At 34.1% G+C, this 12,500-nt stretch overlaps 1 protein-coding gene across 8 annotated transcripts in view; it reads left to right on the forward strand.

The window, feature by feature from the left end:
- The window catches only part of inf2 (inverted formin 2), an 80,609-nt gene that overhangs the window by 16,174 nt on the left and 51,935 nt on the right, over window positions 1-12,500 (forward strand). For all 8 annotated transcript variants that reach the window (XM_087289788.1, XM_087289790.1, XM_087289792.1 and 5 more), the window contains exons 2-4: window positions 3,236-3,388; window positions 5,968-6,229; window positions 9,927-10,042. In XM_087289788.1, the coding sequence (XP_087145914.1) occupies window positions 3,248-3,388; window positions 5,968-6,229; window positions 9,927-10,042 (519 nt within the window). In that variant the 5' untranslated portion in view covers window positions 3,236-3,247. The remainder of the gene's footprint in view (window positions 1-3,235; window positions 3,389-5,967; window positions 6,230-9,926; window positions 10,043-12,500) is intronic.

The raw sequence follows: 12,500 nt of genomic DNA on the forward strand, positions 1-12,500 counted from the left end.
GGTATAAACACTCTTTTGTCCACATTTAATCCCCGATGGGCTGATGGCACAGATTCCAGCAGATCGTGTTAAATCAGCAGATCAGACACAGCAGCTGTTGGATAGGAAAGATTCTGCTCTCTTGTTGCATTTATTGAATCAGTCATATAGTAGAACATTTTGAAAAAGTATTAGTATTACAATGGATATTTTCTATGTCAACATATTGTAAATTGGGATTTAGTTGTGCAATGTAATGTTTTTTAGGATCAATATTTTATTTAAATGACGATACATACAGTTGAAGTCAGAATTATTAGCCCCCTTTTGATTTTTTTTTTTTTTAATATTTCCTAAATGATGTTTAACAGAGCAAGGAAATTTTCACAGTATGTCTGATAATATTTTTCCTTCTGGTGAAAATCTTATATGTTTTATTTCAGCTAGAATAAAAGCAGTTTTTAATTTTTTAAACACCATTTTAAGGACAAAAATATTAGCCCCTTTAAGCTATGCATTTTCTATAGCCTCCAGAGCAAACCATGGTTATACAATAACTTGCCTAATTACCCTAACCTGCCTAGTTAACCTAATTATCCTAGTTAAGCCTTTAAATGTCACTGTAAGCTGTATAGAAGTGTCTTGAAGAATATCTAGTCTAATATTATGTACTGTCATGGCAAAGATAAAATAAATCAGTTATTAAAAAGAGTTATTAATTCTATTATGATTAGAAATGTGTTGAAAAAAATCTCTCCGTTAAACAGAAATTAGGGAAAAAATTAACAGGGGGGCTAATAATTCAGGGGGCCAACAATTCTGACTTCAACTGTACATCCATTTAAATTTATATACAAGCAAGCAGATTATTTTTTTCACATAATGTTGAATTTTCAGCATCATTACTGCAGTGTCACATGACCCTTCAGAAATCAATATACTATGATGATTTGATGATTAAGTGCTGTTACCTCAAAGCTAGAAGGTTGCTGTTTCAAGCCTCGGCTGAGTCAGTGTTGACATGGGTTAGCTCTGGGTGCTCAGGTTTCCCCCACAGTCCAAACACATGCGCCCTGGCTTGCTCTCTTTAGGCGCGATAGTGGAAACATGGCCATGGACTTCTTGAAGGCGCTGTATGACTGCAGATCAACCAACACGTCTTAATAAAGATGATTTCTGCTTGTTCAAGTCTCCTGGACTTGGTTCTCTGTTCTTCATCACTTTTTATTTCTCCATCATTTTTATTTTGAAAAATATATATTCCACGCAAACATGGGGAGAACATGCAAACTCCACACAGAAATGACAACTGACCCAGCCAAGGCTTAAACCAGCTACCTTTTTGCTGTGAGGCGAATTTGCTACCACTGTGCTGCCATATATATATATATATATATATATATATATATATATATATATATATATATATATATATATATATATATATATATATATATATATATATTAGGGGTGTCAAAATTAATAGTTTCTTCGGTGCGCCGCAATGCAGACGCGGACAATAAGGTATCGGTTCAGTAATAATCATAACCGGTTATTATGTACTGACGTCATTTATCTCCTGTGCGCTCTGTCGTGAGGGAGGTGAGCGCGAGTATTTACAACACTCAGCCAACGCAGGGCCGGCCCGTGGCATAGGCACCATAGGCAAATGCTAAGGGTGCTGTATATCCAGGGGGCGCCAGAAATGAGCGCGGTTCAGTTGGTTTTGTTTTCAAAATTCCTGACACACATTCAATGATAGACGGCAATAACTCAAAAACCTCTCACCCTAAAAAGATCTAAAGTGTGTTTCCTACAAAAAGACAAAGCTGGTTATGTTTCACAGCTGTCTTTTTATTTTTTTTCGCTCGATATTACGACCACTGCTCCATTTAAGCCATCGCAATATTTGTCGCAATATTGGTGCTGTCTATGTTTGTGTATGTGTTTGAATGAGAGACAGTGTTGTGCTGTGTGTCTGTGTGTTTACAGACAGCTTGTTATAGCCTCCCCCCAAAATATAAGACTGTATATGGAAAGCATCGTCAATGCATCGTGATGCACCGAGATATCGAATTGAACCGAATCGAAGGCATGATAATCATAACCGAACCGAACCGTGAGACCAGTATAGGTTCACACCTCTAATATATATATATATATATATATATATAATATTTATGTTTGTTTTTTTTTTGCATTTTTGGACATTCTGCATTTTGTAATAAATGTAAACAGCTCCAAAAACAGCTTATTTTTGGATGTAATATAAAAATGAACCTCATACACATAGGAAAAACTGGTTTCTGAACATTTTAACTCAGAAATTGTCCGTAAAAACACACTGAATTAAACGTTTACTGACGTAAAACATTCTTATTAGTAATTGTTCTTTAAATCTTTGTAAAGTGCTGTAAATATGTGTTTATATCTCAGTGTGTCTATATTTCTATGTGTGTGTGTGTGTGTGTGTGTGTGTGTGTGCTGGAGGCTTTTGTGTGTGTACTTTATGGGTGTGTTAATGCTATATCTCATATAATTCACTTTAGTGATGATTAAAGGCTCTTTATAGGATGTGAAATTATAGGCGGATTTGTTCCTTGAATACTCTTGCTAAAGAAACAGTGATTCACTCAGCTAAAAAAAATCAGCATCTCATGCCAAAACCTGCACAGAAATCTACTTACGGTAAAAAAAAAAAAAACAGCTCAGATTGTCAGACGTTCCAGGAAATGTTAACCCTGCTTGAAGAGAGGAGAGAAATGGTCAGTTCAGACCTGCTGGAGTCAAAACCTGGACTCAAGAATGTCTTTTTTACTCTCCTTTTTTCCTTTTAAATGAGGGTTTGTGATAGAGACTCTGACCTTCCTGCATTTTTTTAATGTGTTGCTCAATATGAGTGTGTGTAGTGGGAAATTATTCACTCCACCCAAACCAAATGTGACTCAGTTCTTCAAATGCAGGGCTGGGCTGCATGGCCACAGATACCATTTAGGGGCACAAAAATGACATTCAAAGGGACATGGCTTGGTGACCCCTCATTAAAGTTCACCCTAAACTTTTGACTTTATTTATTATTATAAAATCATAAAAAGATATATGTGTCACTCCATTCTGTAGCGGACATCCATCAGAGAATCCAATCCATCAGACCATATTCATATCAGAAAAACAAAATATCGCAATGTCCGATTTTTCCAATATCGTGCAGCCCTATAATAAAGTATCATATTGTGTGTGTTTCTCTCCTCCTAAGGCTGTTTCCATCATGATGTCGATGAAGGCTGAGGGAGCCCAGCAGAAATGGGCTGCGGTGAGGGGTCGTCTGGGCTCGTCTCAGGACTCAGACGGCCCTCAGGAGGCCAATCTGGAGAATGCAGACGCTGAGCTATGCATACGCCTGCTGCAGGTATCATGCCTCTCTATTAATCCAGCTCAGTCTGGAGCTTTCCAATAGCAGACTTTATTACATAACAATAAAACAGACCTTCCAAACCATCTGAAGTCTTTCCAATCTGCAGTCTTTCTAGATGTCTTTTCACATTTTGTTCAAATTTAGCTTAGGATGACATTTCCCTTTAAAGGGTCACGAAACACCAAAACACATTTTTTGAGCTGTTGACAGTCGTATATGTGTCCCACACTGCTAAAAACACTATTAGGACACCTATATTTCACTAAAAAGTGTAAATTGGTTGTTTTTGCGTTATTTCAAGCAAATTCGTGCTTCCTGTTTGAAACGAGTTTTTGAAGCTGCGTCACGGTCATGACATAATAGCGTGTATTCCAGCGTGCAGACTGGACGTCTGTGCCAGAGTGTGTCTTATTACGTCTTACAGTGTGATGCATTAATGCATGAATAAGGCTTGGGTCAAACCAATCACCGCGCTCTATTGTGCAACTTCATTAATATTCATTATTGTCACCGTGTTTACACCACGAAGACGCCATGTTGTGTTGGCAAAACAAGCGTGAAGTGTTGCTTTTATAGTTTGCTGCTGTTAAGTTTCGTTTTCATTTTCTCTCTGTGAGAGCTCAGAGTCACGTGTGGATTAACAGTGTACGCGACGCTCGACAATAATAACTTACGTGTCTAAGGAGAATTATTGTTTACCTGAGAGCTGTTCTCATCTGCAAACGCTGAGATCCGGATTCGCTTGTAGTCTTCTCTTCATAAAGACGCGGCTCTAGTTGCTGGTGATTGTTCTGTCTCTACAGATTTGGTAAGTGAGCGACCAGTGCTCTTTGTTTATTCAGTTTGCATTTAGTGACCGGAATAACACACGCGGCTTTCTGACGCTACCTGCCGTGTGCATCTAAGTTTCCGGGAAATGCAGAGTTTTTTTTTCTCTCATTCGCCGTGCGGTATCAAACATTGCATGAAAAATACACGCTTGCAGCAGTTCCTCGAATCAAATATCTCGTTTGTCGCGAGAGGCATGAATGAATTCCCTGAATGAAAGAGCCAAACTGCAGTTAAAGTCCAACATTTAATAATTTGGCAAATAATTCGACTACAGATGTCCATGTAGGTTAAACACCATCACTTTCTCCTGTCTGTGTGTGTGTGTATTTTGACTCTGAAACTCGCGCGTGCACAAATAGACACTCCCACACCATCCCACTTTAGTTCCTCCGACACTCCCCCCTAAACAGAGCTGGACACGCCCACTTTTCTGACTTTTTCCAAAGTAGAGGTGTGAAAACACCCTGCTGAAACGAGGGGGTTTCATGGCCCTTTAAAGGGCTAATTATATTGACCTTAACATGAAAAGCTGCTTTTATTCTAGCCAAAACTAGATTCTTAAAGTTTGAGAACAAACTTTGAGGCTGGCTTGTGAAAGCCTGATGGTAATAGTTTATTTAGTTTAAACAATTTTAAAAAAGTATGAAAAGATAGATAGATAGATAGATAGATAGATAGATAGATAGATAGATAGATAGATAGATAGATAGATAGATAGATAGATAGATAGATAGATAGATAGATAGATAGATAGATAGATAGATGATGGAGGGATGGATGGATGGTGTGCTAGCATAAGTCAAACAAGCCAACCCCCGCTTCTCTACGATGTTCTGATACTGAGATATAGCTGCTGTTATATCGTTGCTAGGTTAGTCTGTTTTGTTGCTATGGAGTGGATTGACAGCTTAGACTGATGATGTATCAAAGCTTCTTGCCAGTATGAACAGTTAAAAGCAACACCCATGTCTCTATCACACTGCAGCATGACGATATCAATCTGAACCTCTATAATGGCAGTCTATGGGACCGTTGCTAGGGTGCCGTATCTGGTTGTTAGGGGTGTGGCTAGAAAGTTAAAAGCTCATCAGTTATTGGTAGTTTGGTAGTCTGAGTTAAATGAGCCCAGTTAGAAGTCTGTGCGACAGTCTTTTGCAGTGGAAGTCTATGGGACAGTTTCCAGGGTCCCAAAAGTGGTTGCTAGGGTGTGGCCAGAAAGTAAAAAGCTCATCAGTTATTGGCAGTTAGGTAGTCTGAGTTAAATGAGCTCAGTTAGAAGCCTGTAGGACAGTCTGATGCAGAGTTATGAGGTCACAAAGTTTGGTCCAATGTTAAGTCAATGGGATTTTTCAGACGGTCCCGTTACGTTTTTCGGAAAACCAAAAGTCGGATCAGTCAGAAAAGATATAGCAACCCAAGTCAGACCAGTTTGGAGGTCTGATGCGAGTTTGGTGGTCATAGCTTGAAAGCTCTAGGAGGAGATATAGTTTAATTTTTAGTCTCAGAAGAAAAATAGGATAACAATAGTCTGGCTTGCTACACAAGCCAGCCTAATAAAACAAATCAGACTTTCTCCAGAAGAAAAAATATTATAGGAAATACTGTGAACAATTCCTGAATCTGTTCAACATCATTTGAGAAATATTAGAAAAAGAAAAGAAAAAATTCACAGAATAATTTAGACTTCAGCTCTGTGTGTTTACTATGTACTTTTTATTAAAGAATGAAGCTCTTCTCGGCAGGTGCCCTCTGTGGTGAACTACTCAGGTCTGCGGAAGCGTCTGGAGGGCAGCGAGGAGGCCTGGATGGTACAGTTTCTGGAGCTGTCGGGTCTGGATCTGCTGCTGGAGGCTCTGGACCGGCTGTCAGGACGCGGATGCTCTCGAATCGCAGACGCTCTCCTGCAACTTACCTGTGTCAGCTGTGTTCGAGCCGTCATGAACTCATCTGCTGGCATTCACTTCATCGTGGACAATGAGGGATACGTGCGCAAGCTGTCGCAGGGTATACACACACCGCTACGATATATATCAGTACAATATCATTATCCTGACAATAGCATATGTAAAGTGCTCAGCATGGATGAGTACACCCCCTTTTAATAATTCATATATTTTTTATCCATTTCTCTGTTAATGTAGACTATACAAACAAAACAAGGGTTATCTTATGAAAGATTTCGTAAATAACTACATTAAATCTTTGTTGCTTTCTTATTAGATTACTTTTTGGATTACGTTTACTTTGGATTACATTTACTGCATGCTCACCAAGCAGTTGCTAATTACAAATTGCACGACAAAATGTGTAGCCAGTAATATAATTTGTTAGATTATACATTTAAGGTAATTCAGGTAAGGTGATTGGACTACTTTTGGATTACACTTAGATTACTTTTGTTCTCACCAAACAGTTGCTAAATACAAATTGCATGACAAAATTTGAAGTCAGTAATTGAATCTGTTAGATAATAAAATGTATGGTAACGTAATCTGACTACATTTGGATTACATTTAGATTACTTTTGTGCTCACCAATTAGTTACTGTTTACAAGTTACATGACAAAATTAATAAGCAGTAATATAAACTGTTAGATTATATATTTAAATTAATGTAATTAGACTACTTTTGGATTACATTTAGATTACTTTTGTGCTAACCAATCCATTGCTTATTACACATTAAGTGCCAACATTTGTAGTCTGTTATTTAACCTGTTATATAATCTTGTAGATTATATATTTATAGTAACGTAATCTGAATACTTATGGATTACATTCTATATTGTTGTCAGTAATATAATCTTAGATTATAAAATGTATGGTAAAGTAATCTGACTACATTTGAATTACATTTAGATTACTTTTGTGCTAACCAATCCATTACTGATTGCAAAATTTAAAGTAATATAACCTCTTAGATTAATCATTTCTATAGTTTTGGATTACATTTAGATTACTTTTGTGCTAACCTGTCAGTTACTAATTATAAATCGCATGACAAAATATGTATTTATAATGTAATCCCTTATATGACACATTTATGGTAATGTAATCTGATTACTTTTGGATTACATTTAGATTACTTTTGTGCTAACTAATCAGTTACTAATTACAAATTGCATGACAACATTTGTAGTAATACAGTCTCATAGATAATACATTTACGGTAACGTAATCTGAATACTTTAGGATTACATTCCGTATTGTAGTCAGTAATATAGTTTTAGATTTAAAATGTTTGGTGATGTAATCTAAATACTAATGTATCACATTTAGATTACTTTTGTGCTAACCAATCCATTGCTATTTACATATTAAGTGACAAAATTTGTAGTCAGTAATAAAATCTCTTAAATTATATATTTAGGGTTACATAATCAGACTACTTTTGGATTACATTTAGATTACTTTTGTGCTTACTAAGCAGTTGCTAATTACAAATTGCTTGACAAAATGTGAGCCAGTATTATAATTTGTTTGATTATACATTCATGGTAATGTAATCTGACTACTTTTGGACTACATTTAGATTACTTTGTGCTAACCAACCAGTTGCTATTTACAAAAAACATTACAAAATTTGTAGTCAGTAATATAATCTGCGAAATTACAAAATGCATAGTAACGTAATCTGACTACATTTAGATTACATTTAGATTACTTTTGCGCTAACCAAGCAGTTACTAATTACAAGTTACATGGCAAAATTAATAGGCAATAATCTAAACTGTTAGATTATACATTTATGGTAATCTGACTACTTTTGGATTACAATTAGATTACTTTTGTGCTTTCCAATCAGTTATTGATTAGAAAATTTGTAGTAATATTATCTCTTAGATTATGCATTTATGGTAATGTAATTGGTCTATTTTGCATTACATTTAGATTACTTTTGTGCTAAACAATCAGTTGCTAATTATAAATTGTATGACAAAATTTCTAGCCAGTAATAAAATCTATTAGATTATATATTTATGGTACCATAATCGGAGTACTTTTGGATTACATTTTCTTTGGATTATGTTTACTTTGCGCTAACAAAGCACTTGCTAATTACGAATTGCATGACTTTATGTGTAGGTAGTAATATGTGCTAGATTATATATTAATGGTAACGCAATCTGAATACTTTTGGATTACATCTAGATTACTTTTGTGCTCACCAAGCAATTGCTGAATACAAATCACATGACAACATTTGTAGTCAGTAATTTAATCTGTTAGATTATACAATGTATGGTAATGTAATCTAACTACATTTGGATTACATTTAGTACACTTTTGTGCTAACAAATCCATTGCTTATTACATATTAAGTGATAAAATTTGTAGTCAGTAATTTAACCTGTTAAATCATATATTTTTGGTAACATAATCAGACTACTTTTTGATTATATTTACTTTGTGCTTACCAAGTAGTTGCTAATTACTGCATGACAAAATGTGTAGCCAGTAATGTAATTTGTTATATTATACATTTATAGTGATGTAATCTGGCTACATTTGGATTACATTTGTGCTAACCAAGCACTTGTTATTTACAAATGACATTATAAAATTTGTATTCAGTAATATAATCTGTTAAATTACAAAATGCATAGTAACGTAATCTAACTAAATTTGGATTACTTTTAGATTACTTTTGTGCTAACCAAGCAGTTACTAATTACAAGTTACATGGCAAAATTAACAGGCAGTAATCTAAACTGTTGGATTATACATTTAAGTTTTGTAATCTGACTACTTTTGGATTACATTTAGATTACTTTTTGCTAACCATTCCATTGCTAATTACACATTACCAATTTTTTGTCTGTAATAAAATCTCTTTATTATTTATTTATGATAACATAATCAAACTACTTTTGGATTACAGTTAGATTACTTTTGTACATACCAACCAGTTATTAATTACAATTTACATGACAAAATTAATAGGCAATAGTTTAAACTGTTAGATTATACATTTAAATTTAAGTGATGTAATTTGACTACTTTTGGATTGCATTTAGATTACTTTTGTGCTAGCCAGTCAGTTACTAATTATAAGTTGCATGATACAATTTGTTATCATAATATAATCTCTTAGATGATACATTTATGATAATGTAATTGGACTACTTTTGGATTATATTTAGATTATTTTTGTGCTATTTAATAAGTTACTAATTAAAAATTGCATGACAACATTTGTAGTTAAATAATCTTGTAGATTTTACATTTATAATTACGTAATCAGAATACCTTTGGATTACATTCTATATTGTAGTCAGTAATATAATTTTAAAACCAAATTTTTTGGAAATGTAATCTGACTATGTTTGGATTACATTTAGATTACTTTTACAATATGACACCTTATATGAGAACAGACAAAATGACCCATATGCTAGTTCTAGTAGTTACAGAATTCTGGTTGTTTGACTGTCCCTTTAAATCTGTGTACAAACTATCCAGATAAATGCAGAAAACACACATTCCTCCAAAGCAGGAGCTCACAGTATCTCCATTGCTCAATCTTCACACCTATCACATGCTTGGACTGTTTTTTCTGACCATCAGAAGTGCAAAGTTCACGTAGTTCCCTCAAAAAATAGCTGCTAACACTTTCAGAAGTGGAGAGTCATGGAGGAGGAAGCTGAAGCGATGGAGGAGAAAGCTAAAAACAGGACTTTTCCTTTCCCTTTCCCTCCAGCTTTGGATACGTCCAACACTATGGTGAAAAAGCAGGTGTTTGAGCTGCTGGCGGCCCTCAGCATGTTCTCTTCTGAGGGACACAGACTCGCTCTGGATGCCCTGGAGCACTACAAGGCAAGTGTGAACTTAACTCTACTTATAAAGCGTAATCCGTTGCTTATTACTAATTGCATGGCAGGACTTTTATTATAATTTTATTGTAACTTAGTTGGGCTACTTTTGGATTACATTTAGATTACTTTTACTCTCACCAAGCAGTTGCTAAATACACATTGCATGACAAAATGTGAAATCAGTGAAATAATTTTTTAGATTATACATTTATGGTAATGTAGTCTGATTACTTTTGGATTACATTTAGATTACTTTTGTTCTCACCAAGCAGTTGCTAATTACATGGCAAAATGTATACATTTATGGTAATCTGAATACTTATAGGATTACATTTAGATTACTTTTGTGCTAACTAATCAATTACTAATTACATATTAAGTGACAAAAATTGTAATCAGTAATGAAAATACTTATATTACTCATTTATGATATATAATCTGACTACTTTTGGATTACATTTAGATTACTTTTGTGCTAACCAAGCAAATGCTAATCAAAAATTGCATGACAAAATGTGTAATCAGTGATATAATTTATTAGATTATACATTCTTGGTAATGTAATTGGATTACTTTTGGATTACATTTAGATCACTTTGTGCTAACTAAGCATTTACTAATTACAAGTTAAATGAGAAAATGAATAGGCAGTATTATAAACTGTTAGATCATACATTTAAAGTAATGTAAATTGGACTACTTTTGGATTACATTTAGATTACTTTTGTGCTCATCAAGCAGTTGCTAAATACAAATTGCATGACAAAATGTGAGTCAGTGATATGATTTTTTAGTTTACAAATTTATGGGAATGTAATTTGGTTTTGGATTACATTTAGATTACTTTTGTGCTAACCAATCCTTTACTAATTACATGTTAAATGACAAAACTAGTTGTTAGTAAAATAATCTTTAGATTATAAATTTATGGTGATGTAATTGGGCTGCTTTAAATTACATTTAGATTACTTTTGGGCTAACCAAGCAGTTCCTAATTACATGGCAAAATTTGTTGTCAGTAATATTTACATTTATGGTAATCTGAATACTTTTGGATTACATTTAGATTACTTTTGTGCTAACTAATCTATTACTAATTACATATTAAGTGACAAAAAAGTGTAATCAGTCATGAAATTTCACATGTTATCAATTTATGGTGATGTAATCAAAAATTGTAATCAGTAATGAAAATTCTTATATTACTCATTTATGATAATGTAATCTGACTACTTTTGGATTACATTTAGATTACTTTGTTCTAACCAGGTAAATGCTACTCAAAAATTGCATGACAAAATGTGTAATCAGTGATATAATTTGTTAGATTATACATTCATAGTAACGTAATCTGACTACTTTTGGATTACATTTAGATTTTCTTGTGCAAGCTAGGCAGTTACTGACTACAAATTACATGGCAAAATGTATATTAATATTATCTCTTAGAGGGCGACGCAGTGGCGCAGTAGGTAGTGCTGTCGCCTCACAGCAAGAAGGTCGCTGGTTCAAGCCTCGGCTGGGTCAGTTGGCATTTCTGTGTGGAGTTTGCATGTTCTCCCCAGTTCACGTGGGTTTCCTCCGGGTGCTCCGGTATCCCCCACAATTCCAAAGACATGCGGTATAGGGTGAATTGAGTAAGCTAAATTGCCCATAGTGTATGTGTGTGAATGAGTGTGTATGGTTGTTTTCCAGTGATGGGTTGCAGCTGGAAGGGCATCTGCTGTGTAAAATATATGCTAGATAAGTTGGCGGTTCATTCCGCTGTGGCGACCCCAGAATAATGAAAGGACTAATCCGAAAAGAAAATGAATGAACGAATAATCGCTTAGATTATACATTTATGGTAACGTAATCTGACTACTTTTGGATAACGTTTAGATTACTTTTGTGCTAACAAATCAGTTACTAATTACATAGCAAAATTTGTAGTCTGTAATATAATCTGTTAAATTATAAAATGTTACTAATAGTATACAGTTACTAATTACAAATTACAAGTATACAGTTACTAATTACAAATTGCATGTTTAAATTTGTAGTCATAATATAATATCTTAGATTATACATTTATGGTATTGTAATCTGACTACTTCTGGATTACATTTAGATTACTTTTGTGCTATGCAGGCAGTTACTGATTACAAGTTACAGGACAAAATTAATAGGCAGTAATATAAACTGTTAGATTATACATTTTAAGTAATGTAATCTGACTACTTTTGGATTACATTTAGATTTTTTTTGTAACCAGGCAGGTACTGAATACAAATTGCATGACAAAATGTATATTAATATAATCTCTTTGATTATTCATTTATGGTAACTTAATATGGCTACTTTTGGAATATATTCTTATATATCTGTTACAAGTTACAAGACAAAATTTCTAGTCATTAAATTATAATGTTAGATGATGCATTTATGGAAATGTAATCAAACTATTTTTAAATTATATT

The sequence above is a fragment of the Danio rerio genome, chromosome 17 (assembly GCF_052040795.2).
Source record: "Danio rerio strain M-AB ecotype USA chromosome 17, GRCz13ab, whole genome shotgun sequence".
NCBI lineage: Eukaryota > Metazoa > Chordata > Actinopteri > Cypriniformes > Danionidae > Danio > Danio rerio.